This window comes from Haemaphysalis longicornis, unplaced genomic scaffold (assembly GCF_048455015.1).
Source record: "Haemaphysalis longicornis isolate Haplotype H1 unplaced genomic scaffold, Haemaphysalis longicornis Haplotype H1 scaffold_2, whole genome shotgun sequence".
Taxonomy (NCBI): Eukaryota; Metazoa; Arthropoda; class Arachnida; order Ixodida; family Ixodidae; genus Haemaphysalis; species Haemaphysalis longicornis.
This window is the reverse complement of record NW_027526295.1, coordinates 263,916,921-263,943,145: the sequence shown is the minus strand read 5'-3', so window position 1 is coordinate 263,943,145 and position 26,225 is coordinate 263,916,921. Positions and strand designations below refer to the sequence as shown.

General features: G+C 46.5%; 1 protein-coding gene across 1 annotated transcript; it reads right to left on the bottom strand.

The window, feature by feature from the left end:
• Nucleotides 1-474: 474 nt before the first annotated feature.
• Nucleotides 475-25,695, bottom strand: Rpn2 (Regulatory particle non-ATPase 2). Its single transcript, XM_077700507.1, has 25 exons — nucleotides 25,534-25,695; nucleotides 25,156-25,273; nucleotides 24,999-25,062; nucleotides 24,807-24,912; nucleotides 19,905-20,095; nucleotides 18,771-18,914; nucleotides 17,571-17,639; nucleotides 16,090-16,202; nucleotides 14,386-14,451; nucleotides 12,447-12,537; nucleotides 11,432-11,563; nucleotides 11,225-11,313; nucleotides 10,889-10,967; nucleotides 10,429-10,602; nucleotides 10,070-10,130; nucleotides 9,025-9,152; nucleotides 8,330-8,449; nucleotides 7,260-7,355; nucleotides 6,087-6,151; nucleotides 5,681-5,795; nucleotides 4,808-4,954; nucleotides 3,041-3,204; nucleotides 2,031-2,709; nucleotides 1,357-1,432; nucleotides 475-593 (listed from the first exon to the last, which is right to left on the bottom strand). Exons 1-25 carry the CDS (start codon nucleotides 25,565-25,567, stop codon nucleotides 517-519), a joined length of 3,198 nt encoding a protein of 1,065 aa, XP_077556633.1. The 5' UTR covers nucleotides 25,568-25,695; the 3' UTR covers nucleotides 475-516.
• Between the last annotated feature and the right edge of the window lie 530 nt (nucleotides 25,696-26,225).

Below are 26,225 nucleotides of genomic sequence, written 5' to 3'. Positions count from 1 at the left end.
GGCTTTGAATTGGCATATTAGCTCTTACCTGAACATAGCTGCTGAACTGCCTTACACAGCCTTTTCTGTTATCTCTAGTTCGATACCATGGTGCAGCCAGTGTTCAGCTGCTTTATCTTGCCCCATTGCACTCTGTCAGACACAAACGTGTGGAATGTCTCACAATTAAGTTTTTTGGTCATCTCACCACCAAAGCTGCATGCTGCAACAGCTTGCAACAGGGTATGTGTAGTCATTTCCAAGCTTGCCAAGTGGTGCCAACATGTATTGCTCTAATAAACTCATTGACAAGGTATTGTGCCACATGTACCTAGCGCAGAACCAATGTGGCACCACATGCCACGCAGGCTCCACCCTACTCTTCTCGGCGTCTCCAGTGCTGCCGACAGCAGCTGCTGCATTAAAATGTACAGGCTGTTCCCCCACGAAGTGTCCTTATAAGGTAAGCTGTAGCAAGAAAACATGCACCAGAAACCAGGTCCAAGTTTTTATTCACAGCAAAAATCAGACTTAAAATTACTCATCAACATACTCAAACGGCTCTGGGGGCTCAGGCTCATCCCCCTCCTCGTTCTCTGCAGTGGGGCCTCCAGCTGTGAGAGAAAAAAGAGAAACAAACACCCGAGTTGGCATTTCCCAGACAGGCACTTTCGGGCCTCTGGGTGTCCTTTCTTTTTTCGCACTAGAACTACCCTGATGTTCCTTCAAACAAACTTAAATCTAAACTTGGGAAGAGAAGAAGAAAAAAAAAAGGCAGGTAGGTTGATCAGGCAGGTTGTCTACGATACACAAGGGCAAAGGGCTGCAGTTGTAGTGTACTACTAGTATTCACTCCACACATTAGGGACTGGTGAATTCGTTTTCGACCCAACATTTTTCAGTTGGATTGACTTTGGCACGAGCTGACTTTCCCAAATCAGCATTAGGAATATTTCACTGCATTCATTATCAGCAACAGCGGCAAGCTAGCTGCTAGAGCAGTTAGATTTATCTAAATGGTGCAGTAAGGAAATGACAACCAACGGAGGCATCCACAAAGGACGTGCACTGGTTATATAGTGCCTGTCGTGTGCGGACAAATATACCGCATGCCGAATATATGTATGCATGCATGTGTGCGCACACAAAATTGGCCAATTGAACTCAGCTTGTTTGTGTTCATTCGGCCTGGTTGGCTCACTTGTGATTAGGTCTTTTATGACAAAAGCTCTTTTATGAGGGGAGGCGAGGGGGGGGGGGGGATACTAACAGAAACTGGAGAGCCTTGTTTACTCCTGAACAAATAAAGCACTGTGTATTGTCAAACAAAAGGTGTGTGCCTTGGAGCCCACAATGAGCAGGACAGCATCAACTCACCCGAGACAGGCTCCACTAGCTCCTCATCTTCATTCGACTTTGTGTCAGCCACCATGACAATGCCACCAATGGTGATCTGTAACACGTGGGAATTCTTGTGAGGTGTTGGGAGAAGATCCGACATATGCCAAAATAGGACACTGTTTCTGCTTAATCCCCCTTTTTTTTTTTTACTTCTTCCATCGGGAAAATTGAATTCTTCCATCCTACACACTTTAATCTCTCTGAACACCGTAAAAGCATGCCTTGTAATAATAATAATTTTATAACTGCAAGGTGTTACAACATTACTTGCTAACTGATTTTTCCCAAACCACTCGCTTGCAATCAAGTTTAGCATGAAGGTTGTGTTTTGCAGTCTATTTCTGTTAGGCAGAAGGACTGGCCACCACACTATCTGGGTTCTTATCAGTTGTTCTGAACCAGGTGTGTGCTTGCAGACAATTTTGATGTTCAGCAAAATATATCGCAACTGTGAGACCCAAGCCACATTTGAATGGAAACAAGCATGTGGCTTGCACTGAGCCAACTTTTCGGAGTGTTCATGACGTGTGCAACAGACTGCACAATCGCATAAAAGAACTTTATGCTTATAACCGACCCAACATCGCAGCTCGTGCTTCGGTGAAAAATAAAGCACAAGCGAGTGGGCAAACAAGACAGAGGACACTCACTTCTTTGATGGGCTTGTAGCGTGACCCCTCAGGCATTGACAGCAGCTTCAGCTGGGGCTTCACCACACGCGCAGGGTTGGAGAGAAGCTCAAAATTTGGCTCAGGCTTGGCCTTGGCTTCAGTCTTGGCTTCGGCCCCAGCGGGAGCCTCGGCACCCTCTTTCTTGACCTCTTCTGTGGCAGCTGCTGTGGTAGCTGTTGCAGCTGTTGTGGCTGGAGTGGCCGATGGCTCTTCCTTTTTCACCACAACAGTTGCAGGCGCAGTAGCCCCAGATGTAGCCGTAGCCGTAGCAGTTGTGCTGGCCGCAGCCGCAGTGCCAGACGAAGCCGTGGTGCTGGTGGTGGTTCCTGCAGCAGCAGTAGCAGCAGTGGTAGAAGGTGCCCCCGTCGCCTCCTCGTCAACCTCCATGTGCTCCGGTGTGGCGGCTGCTGTGGCGGGAGTGTCCTTGCCGGAGTGTGCCTCACGGCGCCGGGCCTTGGCTGTGATGGAGAGCACGGCTGTGGTGACCTTCTCGCGCTCGCGCTCCTTCTTCTCTTCGAGCGGTGGCGGGTAGGCAAAGGTCGAGGGCTTGGCTCCCGAGCGGAACTGCAGACGGGGCATGCGCAGCTCCCCGGTGAGGGCCACCAGGCAGCTGGGACTCAGCGAGAGCGACAGGAAGTGCGCCAGGGGAAACCAGTACCTGCGGCAAGGCACACAGGCACGCACACAATCAAATTTCTGCAGGCAAAAGCAGGACTCCTCCCGCAAGATTACCCTACAGCAGGAGGACAGCAACTGGTACGCGGTCAATGCCAGCACATGGCACAGACTAGTCTGCCTGATCATTACCTATCAGCAGAAACTCCATTATACGGTACAACCTATAACAGTGCCAATCACAGCTGTTATATTGCAATTCAACTGTACTTATATCGTTTTCTTGATATTCCACAGAAAGCATCTATCTGCCTGTCATTTTTTTGCAACAAATGCTTGAACCAAAGATGCACCATGCAGGCCTCTTTACACACCAGAACTGCGTGAAGACGAGCATTCCGACCACGCCGGCCATGTTGACGTGGCCCGTGCGAGACGTTAGTGCCACCGTCACGTTGCGTCCACCCGCATCAAGAATGCCCTGGGCCAGGATGGCTCCGAGCTTGGCCATCACATCGTCGTGCTTGTCGCTCACCACCTGCGAATACAACTGCATGATCACCACAGCCCAGCAGGTACACCCACCAAAAGACTAAAGATTTAAATCTGTGAGTGAATGTAATAATTATCGGTGTAATGCAGGTTTTTTCCAGGAGCACCAAACAGCTCTGGGTGACGGCAACAACCTCCGAAAAAAATAGACAGCTTACGCTTCAGTTTACTGTGAACATAATATGCAACGCATTGTTTTGCTGACACTGAGGCCAGGACTTCATTAAGTCTGTCTCCTCGCGACCAACATACTAAACAGTTCATTTACCAACCATAAAAGTTGCAAGATGGTGGCTTACAAATAGTAAAGGGATCAACGACTGAAATTTATCGAGGCTACACTTGCTAGTGCATATGATAGTTACATAGCCAGTAACATGTAAAGAATTCATAAAAAAGAATTCATAATTGAATGCAATCAAACTTAAGGAAATAATTTCAATCAGGCATAAAAGTAGCGAAAATTGAAAGATGGCGACATTCAGTGCCTATACTTGTGAATGCATATACAGTACAACCCTGATTATACGACCCTCTCAGGACCGTGAAAATTTTTTGTAAAATTAAAACAACAATTACGCCTCTAAATACTGTTTCGCACTACGGATTTGCAAAGAACTTCAATGTAAGCCACAAACTAATGCTTTGCAAGGCTGGGAAACCAACATCACTCAAAAATGTAAATGAGAGAAGAAAATTCGGTGCAGATGCTTATGACACTGGATTAAAACCAACCTCCTACCGCAGTTCACTGTTGCGATTCCCGCCAGCAAATGCGAATCATGGCACACATGATCACGACAAACACATGTAGAAGCCCAAGCCCGTCAGCGTAACTTCATTGGCGATTCACTGCTGAGTGGGAGAAATGAACACTTGCACACTGCCCCAGCGACTATTGCACAACAAGAGGAGACGCCATCGAGGAGAGGGGGAAATTGATTGCGCAGAGGAGCGGTCGGCTGCTGGAGGGAAGAGAAACGAAAGACGAGACAGAGAAGATGGCTATGCTGGAGAGAAGGTCCGCAGTACAGGCCCCCAGCACTTTCGTTTCATCCACCAGTCGGTCGCACACTTCATGTGGGTCATCGGATAAGACCGGTCAACATGAAATCATGTCGGATAACTGATGTAAAAAATGCATTGTTTCTACGGGGACTTTGCCAGGACTCTACTAGTCCGTTGTAAAACTCGGGGACATATAACCGGGGTGCCACTATATTTATCAGTGACAGCATTTACCTGGTTATTTAGCAATCAAATGAAGCTACCTTTCATCAGAGTTGTTCCATATATCGAGTAGCAAAACTCATCAGGAAGCGCCCCCGATTTGCCCCCTGAGATATTGTGCTACCATCTGTTGGACAAAAAATAAACATGCAACAGCTGAATGAAATTCTCACAGAATTTTCAAACATAAACCTGCGCTTAACAATAAAATGGAGGTCATTTTGATTATAGCACCTTAACTTACAAATTACCTTGAAATACCTGCAGCTGTCTTTCACTGCGCTTCAGCACTGCTCTACTTCCTTTCATAAACGCCAACAGCGGACCAAGTGAACCGTGTTTGCAAAGAGCGTGCTTGCCTTGTGGTAGAGCTGTCGGAAGTCCTTGACCTTGGGGCAGGTGGCCTCTGTTTGTTGGATCAGGATAAGCGCCGAGGCAATCAGTGCCCCCTGGCGGACATAGTTGACCGGGTCGTTCGTCATCGGCTCCAGCAGAGACAGGGCCTCCTGTCAAAAATTCCCCGCATTTCCCCGAGGGGAAGAATGTGAAAGTGCGAATGCACGACTTGAATTTGCGCGGTTCGGTAATGTTCACGAAAGAGAGATCACACACACACACACAACTACAAAGAAAGAAAGATGCATTTATTCACAGACACCTATTTGTGTTGTCGTTGTACTTGATTGCTAGAGCGGATCTCAGCTTTGAAATTTCGTGTCAGTACTCCTTTAAGCGGGTGCATTAGCCCTTCTCACGCCCGATTCCTGGCCAATCCCCCACGTGGGTATGTGCCATGTCAGCGGCCAGGCAGCGCGCGCCCATCTCCCCCCGTTGCCAAGGAAGACGAGGAGATTCCTGGCCAATCCCCCACGTGGGTATGTGATGCGGACATCACCGGAGGACGCAGGTTCAGGGTCGCTTTAGAAGTGCATTGCTCTTAAAATAGACGCGCAACATTGTGTGGCAAAGTCCCAAGTCGCAACAAGCAAAGCCGGAGGTCCCAGTGCTCTGTTAGGTTCAGTAGTCAACGTAGCATTCGTGGCTCTCCACAAATTCTGCATTCACTGACCCAGCTTGTTTCTCTAAAATATTTCCAGAGGAAGGAGCTACAACACGACATATTAAGTATCTTTAAGGACGAAGTTATCATTCCTGATAGGACTGATACACAATTGAGCACTGGAAAAGGGGCTAGGAGAGGAGGAGGCTGTGGAGACAGCGCGCTGGCTGACCTTGTTTCCTGTGCCGGCACACGAGATGCCCAACGCCATGGCCGAGCCGTAGCGCACATTGGGGTTGTAGCTCTCCGAGAGGAGGGACACCACGCCTGGGCACTGCTCGGGGCTCCTGCAAAGGCACACGGGCCGTGCTGCTCACTGCACTCCATCTCTCAATGGTGGGTAGGTCATTAGGTGAGTAGGACATTATTGGAATCGACCACCAATGGCAAAGAACATGCAACGAGGGCCTCGCAAATGACTAGCTTAGGGCGCAGTTTGCAGCGAAGCAATGGAGACGCAGCACATTATATGACAGCCTCATAAAAAACAAAAAAAGTGAAACCTAATACTTGATGAAATCAGATGGGTAAGCAGCTTGACCATATATGAAATGCTGGAAAAGGGCATACTGTCTCACCTGAACAAGATGAAGCCGAGGGCCTCCACAGCGGCACGCCTCACATCATCATTTACATCGCTCACCTGGAAAGAGTTGCAAGGCACAAGAAACAATTTATTCACACTGCCTGCAGTACAGCGGAAATGGGCTGCAAGAGTTCGTCAATTCAGACACCGGTGATGTGTGAGGGAAGGGGTCCTCCCTGCTAACCCCCCCCCATGCATGATCACTTTTGACAAAACATTGCTGGGAATCCCAGCAGTTTCCACAAAGAAACGGTGCACATATCTTAACTTGCACAAAACAGCACCCACACAATGACATCGCACTTGGCTGAGCGGGATGACCACCATTATCAATTTTACCAGACAGCTCTCTTTTCTCTTGATGTAGGCAAGTGCCGTCCTTTAGAGTGCTGCAGGCACTTCTGCACAGAATGTGCAGGGCAGGAGGAGGCCCACTGCCATAGCTAGTAGTGTGCAAGCTGTGGCAGGTGTAAACGCGTGCCCCAGTGAGCTCTCTCAGAAAGCAGAACACTGCGCATGAGTGCCATTTCTTCCATTCTCCGTGGGATGCAGGGAGTGTGTTCCTTCTTCAAAACAGCTTCAAGGCCAGGAAGTCAAATATTTTGCAGCTGGAGTATCGTGAGCCTCAGCAGCATTTCTGGGCTACGGGACGTCATGTAGTGGTCAACTCTCGATTAATTTAGCCCGCCAGTAGGTCAGCACTTTGGCCCCCACCCAAAATAAAGCCAGGAATCAAGCCTTGAGTGTAATGGCAGAATGCCGCTGCAGCAGTTTACTTCCGACGGCCAGTTTTTTCCGTTCGCAGCCGAGATGCGCAAGTGGGAATTTTTAATCCAGCTAGCCAGCCTAGTGTAAGTACTGGGACTTCGGGATGCTATAATATAAGCAAGGCACAATAGCAGGGCACATGTCGCATACTAGCAGAGCACAGCCTTGGTGTTGTTTGCGAAGTAGACCCTCACGAAGTTGTACCTGGTCTTGTGGGGAACCCAAAATACCACGTATAAAACAGTAGGTTACAACTAAGTAGAGAATGGTGGCCCCAGAGGTCGACATTACTACTTCTCAAATGTACACTACCACTCTCTCCAACCCCAGCCCCCATTTCCAGCTGTGCCCTGCAGCAAGTGTTCCCAGCAAGGCAAGGAAAAGACCCAGTCCTTACCGCCACGTGCAGCAGGCTGCGGACCGCCCGGTTGTTGCCGGTCCCGCAGTAGGCCATGGCCAGGGCGTGCATGGCTGAACGGCGCAGCAGCGGGTCCTGTGTTCAAGCAGCACGGCAGGCAGAACTCACTATAGACACACTACTTTAATTTCTTCCTATATCGCAAGAAGCTGAGCCGTCAATTCAAAATACTGAAACATAGCAGCTCCCACAAAGTAAACAAGGCAATGAAGGCGGGCTAGTTGGTACATGATGCTAAAGGAAAAAAGACAACGCTTTTACACAGGATGAAGTAAGAGCAACACAAGAAGGACACAGCGCTGTGTCTTGCGCTTCTTTTTCTTTGTCACTTTGAACATGGCTCAGTGTAAGAGACAATGCGTGTTGCAAAGTTAAATAAAGTAGGTCGAGGAAAAAAGGCATTAACAAATCTGAACCTTCAAGAACTTTCCAGCAAGTGCCTGAATTTCAGTGTTATTCAGATTTACCAAAAAACACAGAATTCTAGATATATGCTGCAACAGTGGCCACCACCATTACCGCAATTGCACATCGCCCAAAGCTGCTACCAGAAATTCAGGTCATCTGTTCATTTTTAAGACCCGAAAGTTCAAATGTGTCTGCACACAGCTCTCCCAGCTGTTTGAATACTTTTGCAACTATCCCGTCCTGGATCAGCAACTTGACAGTGCATCCGAAGACTGCAACATTACTGGGCTTACTGTAAAGGGGCTATGCTGCATAATAATGCATCCAAAGGTTTAAAGCTGCAAACATTTCTCAAGCAGTGCTCAATGTGAGTTATTCCAAAAAGTCACAAAGACCAGTGAACAGGTATTGTTCTGCCCCAGTGTCACCAGTGTAAGTGTGAAAAAAATATGCCAATGGAAGAACAGCGCTTGCCCATAGAACTCATCCGCACCAGTCACACATGGCCCACACGCAAAACTGCTGGTTTTACCTACACATTCAGGTGGACAAGCAACCTGCTGACCTGATCCCCATTCAGTTCTGTTTGGTGGAGGTTTCTATCGCAAGCACTCTAAAGACAGTGCACCAGAGGGTTGTACCTTGTCCTTGGACAGGGTGTCGATGAGGGGGTCGGCTTCCTCGAGGCGCCCGTACAGCACGAGTGCAATGCCCACCGCCAGGCCACGCAGAATCTTCTCGTGCTGCGTCTCCTGGGCATACTGCAAAGAGGAGGGGAGGAGGGCACCCCACGCTGCTGACAAGAGCTGGCCACTAGCAATGACGCCAAGAGTTACGGTGGAACAGTCAACTGCAAAAAGTTGGCTGGCTGAACATTCAAATGTCACCACGTTGCTGACTCTTGAAAGCGGACTTTCGAAAGCAGGAGGAGGAGGGGAACAGGGAACAGCCACTGCTTACTGGTTGTGCGCAAGGCAAAACACTCCTAACACAAACAAGCCCGCATTTTCACTCGGCTCACGTTTCTTTTCTTCATACTTTTTTTTCACATTGCTTTCTCGTGCTCATGCTTTGAAAGGTCCTACACCAAAGAATCACTACATGCATTCTACAGTTGAACCATGAATTAGAGCTCAAGAATGACGACCATCAGATTGAAACACACACACAAACACGCGCAGAGAGAGAGAGCGAGAGAATTTTCGGTATTCAATGTGGTTTTCGTTTGACACCATCTTACATTGGAAAGAAAAAATTCCACGATCTGACTTTTGACAAAGTTTTTTTTTTTTGAAATGGAGTGTGCCATCTATCATCTGGCAGCAGTGCCACTCACAGCGACCATGTCATCCAGTGCAGTGCGTGAGTTGGAGCCCAGCATGACCAGGCCCATGGCGATGCCCGCAGCCTCGCCAGCCACAGCGTCATCTTGGTAAAGCGTGAACTTGAGCTGCTCATAGATGTCTGCAACAACCAGGAGAGGCATGCTCTTAGCCTCCACACACACCTCAGCCGCACACAGAGAGAGAAAGAGAGAACTGCATTCTGATCAGCTGCAAGCGGCTGAAGAAAACTTGTTAAGTTCGTGGTTTTCTTGCGCACCAGAGAAACTTTCCGGCACTTTAATTAAGAAGAGGTGATTTGCTAGGAGCAGTGTAATATATTAATAAATAAAATCTCGCAACACTGTAGATTTTGTTTGTTGACCCCTAATAGACACTACCGAAGCATGGTCCATTAAACGGTCAAGTTGCCGAACACAGTAGAATTCGAACAAGGAAGGCACTAACTGCGACCAGCATCAGGTAAGTTTTATAAATACTGCCAAGACTATCCTTGCTCATAACTAATTTTCAGGTGAAATGGACTTCCCAAAGAATCATGCATCGGTATGTTTCGAAGGAGGTTATATCAATAAACAAACATGGCGACATTAGAATTAGGGTCAGACTTCAGGTAACATTGGGGGATCAAAAAGAGAAGGTAGAGGAAGCACCCCTGCACGTAACAGAAATGGTGCAAATTAAGGGCAAAGGACACGACAACGCAACACAGTCAAGCACTGCCCGAGTACTTTACTCTCCTTAAATTGCACTGTATTTACACAACAACTGCAACTGAGTCGCCCTATATCTTATTTGATCACATGAAAAAAAAAAAAGTGCTGCAAATTCAGATATCCAAAACATGATACTGTTGAAGGTGGCAAAACCAGTGCTGGGGCAAGGGGCAAACAAGTTTTTGAAGGCCAATGCTAGTCGGCTAGCCCCAATAACATTGCACGCAAAACTACACAACTCTTTTGTTTCCAAGCGCAAGCGTAAAAAAGGACAGGCTTGCACAGCAGTGTCCAGTGACCCCAAAACCTAGTAGGTCCTTACCTTCCCTATGTGTGCTCATGGCAGCAAGACCAAGCCCCAAGCATCCACCATGACGTACAATCTGCAAGGTCCAACAAACAACAAGGCCTTCTCGTTAAACCAGCACCAGCAATTGCACCCAGTACATTCAATCTCTGCTTCATTAAGTGCTAACACACTGTACATATGTCAGGCAAAGCACAGTTCTCATACACCTGCACACTCATATATAACCTCCATGGAACAGGCACACTAGTACTCAAGCATGCCACAGGTAAACTTAACCTGCCAGGCATTATGTGCAGGTCAGGAGACGTGCGCAAAAGCAGTCAAAGCAGTGCAGGTACGGATCAAACGAGTCAAACGGATAGCCGCCTGACCTCGTTGGTGGCGTCCTTGAGCTGCGAGAGCAGGTAGTCGGTGATGGCCGCCCCGTGGTTGGCGTGGATGAGGCCCAGCGCGTACAGGCCGCCCCCCTCAGTGTAGCCACTGCCGGGGCCCGACTCCTTGGGCAGGTACTGGGACATCAGGTGCAGCGCCTCCTTCTCGTGGCCCTGCCCAAAACAGTCACCAGAAGGGGTGCGTTCCGAGAAAAATTTCAACTTTCACAATCCACTTCCCCCCTCCCCCAAACGCCCGCTTTGAAAGCCGCTACTGTTTTTAAAAAAGACTGAGCTGCAAGAGCAGCTTGCAAAGATACCATCTGCAAGTCTCCAAATTGCATTTACTGATTCGGTGAATAGCTGCGATTGTGTTCCTTCAAGAAGAAACCCGCGTGGTGCGAGGGAGTGAAAAGGAGCTGTCCACTATCACTCCACACACATGCAGCGAGGATCTCACCTTGTGTATGACACCCAGGCTGGCAGTGGCCGTGAACTTGGCCCAGTTGGTAGCCCGTGCCAACCACTCCAGGTTGTCCCTGTTGAGGCACAGAGATTATGCTCCCACTCGGGACACCAATAGTACCAACCAAGCCCTGAACAATGTACAAGGCCAGCACAAATAAAGCCTGCACGAGCCATGCAACCTATGCTACAACAAGCAGCCACAGGTAACTGTGAATTGGAAAGAAACTCCAACAAACAGCAAGCACACTCATCTCCGTCACTTGCAAACTTCGATAATATAACTTGGACAGTAGCCCCTTTCATACCCAGACGAATAAGCACCGCCCACCTGAGGAAAAGGTCGCTGGTGGTGCCACAGTGCATCAGCGAGTTGGCTATGACCGTGGCTGTGTGGCACACTGAGTTGCGCACAGCATCCTGCACGAGAGAATGCCACATAAATACGTCACAATCCCACCGGACTGGGAAACCTAACCAGCTACGCAACCTCTCATTCACCGAACCAGCGATTGCGATAGCTGCCGGAGAGGCCCACCTTGGTCTGCTTCAGGATGAGCAGGTCGGTGTGGTTGCTGCGGATGAGGAACTGCAGGTGCAAGCCAATGGTCACCTCTCCACTCAGGATGGTGGCCAGTTTGTCCAGCTGGCTGGCATGCGGACTCTTCTCCTGCGCCCAGAGAACGGGAAAGCTCTCAGAACATTTATGAGCACACAGCTCTGCACTGCTCCGGTCACAGTGAAGGAACGAACCGCTCTCGGACATAGAGGAAGTGACAGTGGCCCCCCTCACAAGGTGTACGAACAGTGACCGAGGTTCTGTAAAACCCACACTCCACAGGCCACCATGATTCTAGTAAGTTGCTCACCACAATGATTGCCGAGGATTGCCTGTGCAGACATTGTGGGCTCCACCAACACAGTTTACTTGAGCCCATTGTATATCCGCTGCAACATTGCCTAGTTTTCAAGAAAAGCTTAGTGCAACAGAAATTGTTGCTACCAAGGATGACTGGGCAACAATCTAGATGTGAAGAAATGGCAACATAAGGATGTTAGAGATTAAAGTTTAGCGTTGGTCTTGGTTTTAGTCTGTCCGCTCCAATAAAAAGATAAGCCAGCACAACAAAGCGTCATCTCAAAAAGCAAGAATAAACACGTAAATGAAGACCCCTTGCCTACTAGTGGCCCATGCTGCAAATAACTGAGGCATGCTAAGATTTTTTTCATTCATAGCTTCTTGCTTGGTACTCTTTATTACAAAAGCAAAAATATATGAAATGCTTTCAGATACATAAGAAATTGTACTGTGAACATGACTCTCACGGGACTCCATATGGTTGCTAGCTATGCTTACTAGTTAGGTGTGTGTGTGTGCCCAATTGGTATGCAACAAGGGATGCAAACCACAACGCCCCTGTCATGTTTTGTATTTAATGTGCATTGAAGTACACAGGAGGAAAAGAAAAAGATCCGCCTAGCCCCTGTGCATGTGTGAAAAGCTGCCTGCACTGTGAACCAGCTTCTAAGTGCTGCTCAAGCCATGCACTCACCTCATTAGCGGGTGGAGCAGCGGCAGGCTGGGGATCAGCTGTTGCCTCAGGGGCCTCAGCGTTGGCCTGGTCTTTGGCAGCTGGCTCTGCCCTGTGTTGGGGTAATTGGAGTACCGTTGAAAACACTAATTATCGAAAATTTACCCCAACCATTTCATCAAACAGGGACTGAGCGCAGGGGCAGGACAGATGGCATTCGTACGAGTGATCGCAAAGTAGATTCCCCGCAGTTGATGCCAAGCTCGATACCCAAGAAAAAAAATGGTCTGTGAGCAAAGAACCTCTGGAACAGAAAACGTCCTCAATATGTAATTAAAAACAATGCCAGTGGAAAACTGACTGCAGGGCAGGGTGAATAAACCAACTTCGTTCTCAACTTTATTTTTTGAGCATTCACACTGGAAAAAGGCATTTTTATATAATTTTTCATTCTATGGCAACAAAACTAATAAAACTTTTATGGTAAAAAATTCTGCACTAGCATTTTCAAGTCCAGATTTACGAACGCTCCAATGCTTTCAGCAACCAAATGATTTTCATAATGTATCAGAATAATTACAATTCATTCATTCATTCATTCATTCATTCATACATACATACATACTGTCAATCCCTTCCGGGATTTTTACAGGAGCAGGCATAGTCAAAGAACACATTATCGAAGTTTTTTTTTTCACAATAGTTCACAAAGAAGTATAACGAAGGTTGACACGAAGTACAGAGTTTGCAGTAACAAAGAAATTATGCGATACAATAAAGGCAAAAAAGATAAACGGCGAAGAAAAGATAGCGCTTGCTCAGAAAGGTACCGAAATCACACACATCCACGCACATTAATAGTGTAACATGGCAAACCTGTTATCAAGAAAGGACAGCAATTTCAGCAAGAAAAGTGAAATTGTCTACTGTTGTTTGTTCAGCAATGGAGTGATCTAATAAATTCCACTCTCTGATGGTGCGGGGAAAGAAAGAAAAGTAGAACGTGTCGTTATTGCAAACATATTCTTCAAGTGTGTGTGAATGTTTGTATCGTGTAGGACGGGTTTTATTGGGTCAAATGTAGGTATCGGAGTTTATCTTTAACGCATTGTGATAGAGTAAATACAAAAGCTTCAAACAGTTCACTTTGGCACGCTTTTACAGTTCACTAAGGCTTGCACGCTGTAACGTTTCAGTTGGAGAGTCACTACGCCTGTACCGGTTAAAGATAAAGTGCACAGCCTCACATTGCACGCTTTCCAAGAAAGCAATGTTCGCCTTTGAAGCCAGGAACCAGGCAGCACTAGCGTACTCCAGAACTGGGCGTATGAAAGTAGTATAAGCGAGAAGCTTTGTTTTGTACGTGGCTTCTTTCAAAGTACGCTTCAAAAAGAAAAGCTTGTTGTAGGCGTTAGATGTAACATGATTTACATGTGCAGTCCAGCTAAGATTAGATGAAATTATTACACCCAAATATTGATATTCATCAACTGATTTAAGAACCAAGTTGTTAATTTGATAAGAAAAATTTAATTTTACTCTCTTGTGCGTAACAGTCATAGAAACGGTTTTTTCAATGTTTATCTGCATTTGCCAGTCGCTGCACCAGTGAGCTACTTTAGGCGAGCGTGAGAAATCGCCCTAATAGGTAAGAAATAGCCCTATTTTGTGGCTACAAGGTTTCACGTTCTTTGAAAATTTTCAGAAAAAATTCTGGTTCATCCTAATTTTAATAGATGACCTACCAGGGTCAAAAATTAGTTGAATGAGGGCATTTGCAAAAGAAAAAAAAAGAAACCAAAGGATCCAACATATATGCAGAAAACAAGACAGAAGAAAACTGAGACAATGAACAGGGCACTGCAAGTCCAACCAGCTCTATCCCCGGCAAAGTTTCCTGGGCTGGCAGGCTGCCATGGAAACAACAATGCATAGAGGCCAAGAGAAAAACCAATCTCACTTTTTCTCTTTTTCGTCCTCCGCTGGTGCCGCATCCGACTCAGCTGAGCCCGCAACTGCTCCTGCCCTGCAGCAGCCGTAAAAGACACGCTCGCCTATTTCAGACACGCCCACGACACTGGCAGTGGCAGTGGCGTTGCACCGGTAAGGGCTCTCTTTCTTGGATGGGACACACATAATAGACCAAAGCACATTTCCCGAAAACCCCACTGCACAATGTTGATGGCTGATTTGAACTTATAATGGCTCCCAACATAGCTGGCCCATCAACGCCAAGTTTCACAAAACCACTTGCAACTAACATAGGCCCCTGTGCCTAATGTGGCTAACCGCTTCAATATTTTCAGCAACCCAGGCTTGATTGAGGCTTGCATAGCGTCAGGTGACATGCCAGATAGTGCCTTTCTTGTGTCTCGTTTATCAATGTAAAAAATGCAGATGCACAGCTAGCAGAGCTTTCATCTTTCAAGCCTCACTCCAGAGGCTACAACTTCGAAATAATCATAAATTTATTAGATGCGACTGCATCTCATTCACTCGCCTTGTCCCTGCATCCGGCGTCGGCATCGTTGTCGGCGTCCGCCCCTCCCCCATTCCCCTCGCCGCCTGAGCTGCGCTCTCCGCCGCTCACCCCCTCTCCTCTCCGATAGCGAACACTCTCTCGCGAGGGGCACTGGATTAGATTGGTTTGGCTTGGCTTGGATTAAAGTGGATTGTGTTGGATTCTGTTGCGTCATAGCCGCGGCAGACGCACTGGCGCCGGTGCGTCCCCTCACCGTTATGCGCGCCATAAAACGCGGTGCCTGCGCCGCTTCGCTCCATCGTTCCAGCGCCGTTCCTCCGCTGTCCAATGCTGCAACGTGAACCCCCTATGCGTCGCATCTACACAGGGGTTCCCGCGAGGGGAGGTGGGAGTTTTTTGCTATTACTTTTCAGGAGCCACGAAAAACCCGGGAATTTCTCAAAATAATATCTTGAGCTACTTTTAAAAAGTTCCAATCGGTGAAGAAGCTGCACATGGGCTGAGCGCACAGTGCAGTTGTAGGCTAGAGATTATTTAAACCAAAATAGGGACATCTAATGTGCAGCTGAGAGAGCCCCCCACTGCTTGCCTTAGAAGACGCAAGATCTGCCAAAAAGAGATGCAGCAAAGCCTGTCTGAAGGGCGAGTTGGTTTGTGAGTGCAATAAATATGGCGCTTGCCTTCCTTTTTTCTTTCTCACATGCGATGTAAATGAGGAATGTGGCGATTTTATTGGGGACTACCGTGTGGCGAGATGCTTTTTCCTCTGATATTTGCGTGGAATAAATACAGCACTCCTAGCACATAACAGTTGCAGTAAATGCCTGCCACAGCTTTCAAGCAATAATGGCTACAATGAATAAATAGCGACACCCCTTCGTTTTCATTGTAATAACGTTTCACAAAATGTAAAAACAATGAACACCGTACAAAAAAATTTCGAATACATTTATACGTGCACAGCCATTGTTCTCGTAGGCTCTAACTACTAGTTTTAAAACAAGACTTGCACGAGCAACAGTTAGTCCTATAATGACACTCTTGCTTGGAAAACAAGGATGTTTTAGGGGAATGTTCATTCTCTTGGGTAAGTTACAGGCTACCCCCTTATATTTCTTTCTAAATTTCCCTTTTAATGACCACCGCTGCACATGCCTTACAAAATACCATGTGTGCACTCACCCTGCTCCTCCTCCTCCCAGGGTCCGCAGTGCCTGGAGCACACGCGTCAGGAACTGCTGGGTGGCGCTCTCGTATAGGTCGAAGGCAATCTGGTACGCCATCAGCGTGGAGTCCTGCAGGATGAGAAGAGAACATCCGCCATCGCATGGTGCCTAATAACAGGGTCGCAAGAACTGCACCCAAAATGGTAGAGAAGGGCCGTTCATGTGCGAAAATTCCACCTCCAGCCTACAGTCACTCTGCCCCTTCCCCCTACTACAAGTCGATTCGTCTGCCGAAGTGGAAATTGTATTTATCGAGCAAAGCAACCCATCTGTTTTCTACCCATCCAGAACACACACATGCTTAACCGTATGTGCAGCTGAGGTAATGTATGACACGTCTAAAATGTGGCTAGTTGAACCTGAACATTTTATTTTAGAACGAACCCACTCCCTGGTGGACCTCTGAAGAAAACGTTTCTAGGTGGGCTGTTAGACCGACTACTAGGTGTGAGAATGTTGCTTGTAAATACTCACACAAGGGTAAAGTAGTCAGAGGTTTGAAAAGCCTATAACCCAGATGCAAAGAAATCATGTGGGACGTCACGTGGGATGTCAATATGGGACGTCAATATGACGTCAATATTTGCGTAAAGAAACAGTATAAAAACTGGCGGCCACTCCAGTGCAAAGAGCAAATGACCTGTAGGTCCTCCTTGAAGGGACACTGAAGGCTGAAAAACATTTTGTTTAACTGAATAAAGAATTACAACTGACACGACCCTTACCCAGTTTACTCCCATTTGTTGAAGCTGTAAATGAGCCCACTGCGTAGTGAGCCTAATGTAAAAACTGGTGACTGCTTCATCGATTGCATACGCAATTTCTGGCTTCTGTCCCTGGATGCAGGCACCGGCAGTAAGGTGGCCCGATAGCTCTCACATTGGCCAGCACAAAGCTTTCCGTTGCACTTGTACACCAATGCAATACATCTGACCAGAAACAAAGCTCAACCAAGGCTTATTGATAATAGCAATGAGCAAGCCTGTTTCATAACGTTCAAAAGCTGTACTCAGTACCTTTCCAAAAATTTGTGCCCAACAAGAGCTGCCAGATATATTTATTTTATGTTTACAAGTCCTTACTATACAGAGGATTGAAATCACTAAAGAAACTCCCCAAATCCCACTGCTCCATTCACAATATGATGTTAATCATAACACGAAAAATATGTCGAGTGGCAATGCCTGTATTTTACGCTTTTGGAATTTCCTGCATTATAAACAGCCACTGCTACCAACAGTGGTATACCTCAGTTTCCGTCTCTAATCGCCCAATAAAAGATGAACTTGTTTTCCACTTCAGTGTCCTCTAAACATGCCTGCCATCTTCAGGGAACCCCTACCACTTTACCTCAGGACCAGTGACAGCAAATGTGACCCCCGTGCGAACAAGCTCAGACGTTTACCAAGGCAGCCACGCCCTGCAGCCCCCACTCACCCCGCTGCCCTCCAGGAGCCGCAAGAGCACGTCTGCCACCGACTGGGCATCGTCCAGGAAGATCAGGCACTGCAGGGGACGAAGAACAGGCACCAGCATCACACTCAATACAGGCACCACAGGTCCCCCCTTAGTTTGGCCAGTGCCGCGGAGGCATGCAGTCGGACTGCAGATTCCTCTGTAAACACCTTTTTTATATTGCCTAATTAATTAATCTTGGGGTGACTTTGTAAAGGTTATTAGTCTCTTAACCCAAAAAGTATGAAAGATGTCCTTAAAGCGACTTCAGTTTGTCATTGGGATGGTTAATTACATCGACACTAAGCTCAATGACCTACCAAGCGACTTTATACTCACTCCACGTCAAGCTGCAGGTGCCGTTTGACATTAAATCTCAAAGCCCTGTCAGCACTACATTAGGCCGCCAGCACTTTGCCTGGCCCCAAAGCAAAGGCTTCGCTAAGCCTTCCCCATACATCCACGAAATCCAAAAAGGTAGGATAGAAGTGCTTTTGTACTAATAATTTATTATTATAAATGACTGCTAGATTGTCCACCAATACACTTCATTCACCGAGTTTACAGGTATAACACAAACAGTTGCTATTTCAAGCCCCATTCCACATTTCATGACACTGGTAGGGCAAATGGCTCGATAAAACAAAAAAATCACACAAGTCTGCATTTACACAAGCTACCATACCATGTACCTGCAAATGCAGTGCAAACCTAGCAGGCAACATTTAATACTTGGGTATGACTTCGCAAAACAACAGACATAAAGGAGAAGGCACATGCAAAGCGCTGTGTGTGCGACTTCTCTCTTGCGTCCCTGTAGTTTTGCACAATCGTACTGAAGTAATGGGTAGCAAACATCCCCAGGATGCTACCCTTGTAAACATTTATTAAGAGATGCAGCTTTTGACATAAGTAACTTTCATGTAACTTGGCTAGTTTGAAACTGTTTGTGGCTAACTTCGGAACAGCAGTCAATTCTGTACTTTACTTCGCTTCAACAATAGTACCGGCCGCATTTCCTGGCGCACAAGATAAGACATCTCAATGCGTAGCATAGGAACAGAGTGTTTGCATCCTTCTCAGCCCTTAGCTTCCAGAGCAGAAAACAAAGTGGAATGTAGTACCCCCTCCCTTCAGGCCAGACTGCCTGACCGGGACGCCCTGTGGAAGCAGCAGACGCACCTGGCACATGTTGACGTAGTCCGGCGTGGTGAGGTTCCTGTAGAGGCGGACCAGGGCCCACAGCACCTCGTCCTGGAAGGCCCGGTTCTGGACCAGCGTCATGGCCACCTTGGCACTGTAGGCCAGCATGCCCGGAACATCATCCTGCAAGGGGCCACCACCCGCTCGGCTGCTGAGAACTCGTTCCCTCCAACACACCCCTAGGGGACTAGAAGCACAGAGTTACAGCACAGAGTTACCACATCTCTCGACTCCTGAAGTGATGCTGACTACAACTAGGTGGGGCTTAAGATGCGTTGCCACCTTTGAAAAATGACGTTAAAAAAAAAAGAAAGAAAGAAAGAAAGAAACCAAGATCTGTAGACGTTGAGAATTGTGCAGAAAAAATTATGTGTATCTGGTTCAACGCAACAGTTATAGCTTTGAGAAAGCTAGTCTCAGAAAAACTAAACTTGATTTTCAGTTCATTTTTGTGATGCAAAAGCTTGTAAATACTGAATGAACCAATAATGCCCCCTTGAACTACCAATGCTTCCTTGATAGACATTAGGCAAGGCACTAACATAGATAATTGAAAACAATGATTAAGATCTGAAGTTCTCAAGATTCAATTAAAAAGTGAATCTTGAAAACCCAAAATGACACAATTGTTGGTTTGGGGGCTATGAGATAATACGGACGGCAGCAGAAAGATCTTACAACTTATTGCTTAGCCCACGTGCACACGTAAAATGCTGTCCAGTCAATTTCCCTTTGCGTAATCGAATCGATAGTTAAGACTGCAATAGCATTGGCAGAGACTGTGATGGTGAAACTGAAGTGAGGAAAGAATCTATGCAGTCATGAATCCTGCCTGTGGAGCAGTGGCCCATTCCAAGGAGAACAGACCTACCACAAAGAGTTCATCACAGGACAGGGCACTTCACGCAGCTTGACAAATCATAACAAGGCCTACCTTAACAAGGCCTGCGGGAGACAGCAGAACAGTCACTCATATGCCCCGCGAAACCCTTGCACCCCACCATATTTAGCTAAAGACCACGCAACTTACGCTCATCCCTCGCAAGAAAAACGGTATTATCGTCTCACGCGGTACGAGACAGAGTAGGCTGTTTGGGTGCCACCACCACCCACCGAGGACACGATGGCCTTCTCGAAGATGTCCATGCGGCGCGTCTCCAGTGCAATGCCCACGGCCTGGCGGTACTGCCCGTCATCAAAGCAGCGCTGGAACATGCGGTTCACAATCGCCTCCAGCCGCTCGTCCACATGCTCACTCTCCTCGGGCTGCTTGCGCAGCTTGGTGTAGTGGTCGATGGACTTGGCTGCACAAGTGCACAAGGGGGACAGCAGCACATGCACCCTCTTCCCCTCTGTTCATTTCCAAGACAAGCACAAAAAAACCTCCCCACTGTACTCCCTTTAATTACTTTAAGGGCCCGAAGCCATTACGTAACGGGCAGAGGGGTGTACATCGATGTTGGTACAGCTTCATAACAAAGTAACAACAAGGAAGTGCACACGGATCGCAAGTAATAAATAAAAGAAAAACATAATAAAATCCGTGTGTGCCCGTCTTCACTTCATCCGTGTCTCCCCATTTTTCGCGCAATTATTTTACCGTATTTTCGCACGTATAACCCGCACCAAAAATGCGAAAATTTCAGTGGCAAAGTAGGGGTGCGGATAATACGCGGGGTTTTTCCTTTAGTGCAGCTCACGGCAATACGGGTTGTGCTGTGAAGCTCTTCCGCAGTAACAATGACTAGGCCTTCCATGGCAGCAGCGATTGCGCAAAACATACAAGGACAAGGAAGAGCAAACAAGGACGAGCGCGCACTAACAGAATTTTATTAGTGAATTGTGACTTTCGCCTTGCAGTCAGTGTATTCTGCTTGCTAAATATATGTTTTTTCTGTCTATATATGTACACACAGTATGTGATGTGTTGCTTGAACAGTAGCTTTGGTGCAGCCTTTCCTGTATCAAATGTGCGGGCAATACGTGAGGATTTCTTTTTCTTTTCCGGTGGGCTGAAAGTGGGAGTGCGGATTATATGCAGGGGCGGGTTATACACACGAAAATACGGTATTTAGTTGTGGAGTACCAACATTCCCAGAATGCTACCCCTATTAAATAACAAAATCATAGGGTGCATGTGAGGCAATAAATAATTTTTAGGAGTACACTAAAAACAAACAACTACAAATGCCAGGACAAGAGTGGTGTTTAGGAAGTGGCATTTGGGTTATTGGAACCAGTTAGATGTCGCGAAATGTTATGTGGTCCCTGCATGAAGCAATTTTATGGTGTAAGCGACTTGCATATCGCAATTTCCAGTCAAATTGAAGTTTGGCGATGCAACATAGGACACACATCAGGTAGTGATTAGATAGCCCCAAGACATAGTGGTTGGCACTTGTGCTAAAGTGCTTGTATTGTACTGTCAGTGCTTGTATTGTACTGCATGATGCAAGGAACAATTGATTGATTGTAGGGTTTAACGCGCCGACGCAACGCAGGCGATGAGGCGCGCCGTAGTGGAGGGCTCCGGATTAATTTTGACCACCTGGGGATCTTTAACGTGCGCCGAAATCTCGTACACACGGGCGTTTTTGCTTTTCGCCTCCATCAGAAAAGCGGCCGCCGCGGCCGGGAATCGAACCCGCGACCTCGTGCTCAGCAGCGCAACGCCTTAGCCACTGAGCCACCGCGGCGGGTATGCAAGGAACAAACTAGAAGAGCTGCTGCCATACCCGAACAGGCCCGCAGTGTAGCGTGCCTCCTCACACACATCATCAACATACAAATCACATAGCAGTTATAAAGTGTTTCAAAACAGCTGCCCATTCAAATTGGAAATGTACCCGCCAGCATATATAAGCACTTGTAACATGACCACACAATACACAAAAGAAAAAAAAAAAAAAATTTTGGAACGTCAACTTTGCAGTAACACAAAATTCACTGTCAGCTCCTGAATTTCACATGTACAAATGATGGATCTTTTCGTTTTTGTATCGGTGTGCGCTTGCCTGCTAAGGTAACTTCTGAAAGCGTCTCTCCCACCGTGCTAAATCTTGTAATCAGTACTGATAAATAATTTATTTCATTAAAGAGTGCAGTTGCTACATTATTTACTTCCACATTGTTTAACACGGCATGTGTGAGTAGAGATAATCACAAGAGAGGTGCAGCACCAGCACGAACCAACAAATTGCTTCAGCACTCCCGGCTGCACCCACCGTTATGGCGGCAGTTTTTGCGGAGGTTGGCTGCACTTGTCATGAGTGGCACCAAATTGAATTCCTCCCACAGACTGTAAAATCAGGTAGTTCTCTTTTTCACAAAGAGATCAATACTACTTGAAATCGAAACCAATGAAAGGGGCATGATCAGTCCAAACTGTTACCAAGAAGGTATTTGTTGGGCACCATAGGAATAACTTGCTGCGGAGAGGGAAGAAACAACGAAGACTCTAAGCATGAAGTTTAAATGCGGATTCTTCGTGCTGGAGCTGCACCTGCAACTGCTGTGGGTTACTGTAGCACAGCTAGAGATCTTAAATGCGAGGCAAACTCCCGCGCACATAAGCCTTTCTATTTTTTGTCGCAGCAGCGAAAAACAGCAGCGACAACTAGGAATTGAGACTCTAAATGTGAACACAATGACAGGGATGTACATTACTTATTGCTCTGTATGCACTTGAGCTGCTTTCCGATCCTCCGTAATTGACACAACATTGAGATGGCCATTTCCTGTTTTCTTGGTGTGAGGTGTTTGCCAATAGGGTTTATGAACTGTGCTTTCAGCCGTGTGGCGCCGCAGCCTGCATGGTGGCGCCAATGCCATATGTACGGTTGCATTCTGCCAAGCGGGTAGCGTGTTTGCCTACACAAAACGTGGATTGCGGCGTGGTGTTGGCCAGAGCGTTTATGTGGATGTTTTCTCTGAGTGATTCATGGGTTTGCGAATGCCTTGTCATAAGGAGTAGCCAGCATCGTTTTTGCTTCGAAATCCCAGACTGTGCTGTTCACGCTTCCTACAACTTCAGGCCCGAAGCACGCCACCCAACAAAAGCAAACACGTTCGGTCTTTTTGTTTGTTTTGTTTTTCCCCCCGTTTCGAAGCAAAGGCTAGGGCAGTGCTGGGAGACGGTCTGACTTCATGCAACGAACTCAGAAAGAATTTATTGATGACAGCGCTAATCAGTACCAAATCGGTTGTGCCCATTTCATTTCAGGTGGGGACAATGGGCGTTGAAGCTTTCATTTCACACCTCGTCACATACTTGAAACATTATGTGTTAAGGTAGCCGGCGTACTTCATGAATCAGGTGAACCCGACTGGGCACTTAGCCACAACCTGGCTTACTTCGAGTGTTTTGAGGTGAACGCGTGTACAGGTGCCGTCATAAATAATTGGAACAAGGATATGTGAATATCCCAAAATATTTGTCTTACTGCCTTTATGACACCCATTACCAGTTTAAGAAAACTTTTCCTATTAAGGAGAACTCCTTTAAACACACACCAATGCAGCCAGGCAGTTTCCGGAACAAGAAATTCCTGTAAATTTACGAGACCATGTTCCGATTACTTTTCACAGCACCTGTTCAAGCAATGCCACTTGTCAGGTAATTTGGGCATGCAACTCTTTTGTCGACGTCGAATGTTCTCTAACGAACAAACATGCTCTGTGACGACGCACTAATGCTCAACCTTGGGCACACAATTTGACTACTTCAAAAACAGAGCAGAGACGAAGACGTATTAAGTGACAAACTACAGTGATCTTGTTTATCACTTGTCTCTGCACCATTTTTAAAGTAGTCAAAGCATGTTCTGTGATCTTGTCCTGCTTATAATTTCTACTTCATTTGCACCGAAAATAAAAGCATTTGAAAATTATCGGTGGAATCTTTGCAGCCGCTGCCGCATCCAATTTTTTATCGCATACATACCTCGTAATCGTTTCGACCCATAACCTGCGCATAGTTGCTCACCTTAATTGGCAGCTTAGGTGGAGGACGGTCATGCGTTCAACGCATCAGAACACTGCCGCCAGAGCACCTCACTATCTTTCATACTCCTCAAAAAGTGCGGAGCATGGCTGGGTGGTATGGTAAAGCCAGCGCCTCACCTCACATGCCACCCCCACAACAAATAGCGCTGCAGCCTTGGGTGGAGATATTTTCCCAACTTGAGCCGCAATCGTTTGGAGCAACGCAAAAATAAGGAAATCAGCACATGGAGATAACACCGAGATAACGCAAAGTGTACCACATTATCTGCACCTGTCTGTGCCTTATGTAATGTTTCAAGCATGTGACAAGGTTTGGAAACAGATTTGCAGCAACAGATTTGGTACTGATTAGCGCCATCATCGATAACTTCTTTCCCAATTTGTCGCATGAAGTCAAACCGTCTTCAAGATTTCGAAGAGAAAACAATGTTGGCTACTTCTTACGAAGAAGCATTCAAAACCCACGTATCACGCAGAGAAAATATCATCCACACGAACGTTCTTGCCTACACCACCCCGCAAACCACATTTCGCGTTCTGAAACGCGCTGCCCGCATGGCAGAATGCAACCGTACATATGGCGTCGATGCCAACACGCAGGTAATGCCGCTGTGAAGTCGAAAGCCCAGTGCATACACCCTATACATAAACTGTAAAGTCACATTAGCTGAAAATATCTTGACGAAATCAATCTTACTAAATCTTTCATGTGACAACCATGGTAGGAAAAAAAAAAACAACTTCAGTAAGCTTTGTCTTGAAGCCATGAAAAATTGGGTGATATTTTGTGCACACTCCGTATGAAAAAGGGGTTGAAGAGATTAAAAATGTAGCAGTGCCACGATAAAAAATGAGCAATCAAGACGATGAGCTCTTCGAAACAAGAGAAAAAGATTTTGGCCATGAAGCCTTTATATAAAACTTGGCAACAGAAAAAAATGCTTGTCACCCAAAACTAGACGCTCGCTACAGAATTGCAACACTTCACGAACAAGACAAGAACATACGTACATATTATGGTTTCCACGTACTCCGACGACTTGGTCACATCGAACAGTTCACTTGCACCAAGGGCATATGTGAGGGAGTCCTCAAACGAGCCAAGGTGGTAGTATACCTGATGGAAAAATTGAGAATGCTGGATGTTACTGCTGGATATGCACACATGCAGGGAGAAGAAAATGAGTGCATATTCTAGCAAACCTTAGATGCAACCAGGGCAGCTAGGTGCCTTTGCGGAAAGCCCTTGTCTTCGTACAGAACCTCACTGCAAAGGAACAGCAGCATAGCTCGTACCAAAGAACTTAAGGCCCAGATCATGTAAAGTGCCAAGCCAAACAATCAACCCAGGTGCCATTACATTTTTTCGATGGCTTCGGATATCTCTGCCCAGAACTCATTGACGATGTTGTCCAGCTTTTTCAGGGCGAACACCTTGAGTTCTGTCTGGTTCTCGTCGAGCAGGGATATGATGCCGGCTGAAATGTAGGAGGAACGTACGTTATTGCGTAATATGCTTCTCCAGGAAATACACGCGCACAAATGGTGGAATATTTAAAGTTTTCTACATAAACATAAAATGATCCACCGTAAAGACTCGTGGTGCGGGTGAGTTGGTCTCCCCGACTACCCACTACAATGTCAACAGCACCTCATGAGTGTCTTTTGTGTGCAAGTCATCACGCTTCAGGAAAACATAAACGTAAGGGCTCATGAACAGTATTTTCGTATGCCTTACCTGCCGAAGTGATATTCATCGTCGACTGCACCATTTTAAGTATGGTTGGACACTTGCTGTGTCACTCCACCAAAGTGCACAGGACCAAATCCTGACTAATGAAAAACCGGACGCCGCTCATGCACTGGAGAAATGCATGATCTGAGTGGGATGAAGTCAGTGAAGTCGTCACGGCTTCACAGATCAACAAAAAAATTGCTGATAATCTTGCAAATGTATGACTTACGCCAGGTGTCTCGGCAGTCGGTTGTACTAAAGATACCCGTATAAGTTCTAGTCAGTCAAATTTAGCTTTTAACTAGAGAAGAAAATGCCGTATTTTTATTATTTTAGGGTACTGCAACGATTAGTAGCTGTTATTTTGTTATTTCTTGTTTTTTGCAAAAGAAGAATGCATCTTATTGGCGCTGTAATCGGCTAAACCCTTTATAGAGGCAAGTACATCATTTAGCCACTTTACGTAGCAAAAAATACAGGACGTGAACAGGCTAAAACATCTTTAGTCTACTTCAAGTGGAGCTCAAATAGCAGTTGCTTCAAGAGGCATTAGTAGCGTTTTTGTTAAATTCATCATAAACTCTTTTATCCCAATAAAGTTACGTCTCAGCAGAGTTTCATATTCCTCTTAACCGTAGTATTATATTACTATAAGGCTGGTGTGAACTTTAGTTTTATTTCTCAAAACTGTGAGC

Excerpts from the sequence above, each read along its gene's own strand:
- Rpn2 (XM_077700507.1), bottom strand. The coding sequence starts at position 25,567 with ATGGTGCAGTCGACGATGAATATCACTTCGGCAG. Across the intron at positions 24,913-24,998 it reads CTGCCCTGGTTGCATCTAAG|GTATACTACCACCTTGGCTC; the intron begins GTTTGCTAGAAT and ends TTTTTCCATCAG. Across the intron at positions 20,096-24,806 it reads GTACGTGGAAACCATAATAT|CCAAGTCCATCGACCACTAC; the intron begins GTACGTATGTTC and ends GCACTTGTGCAG.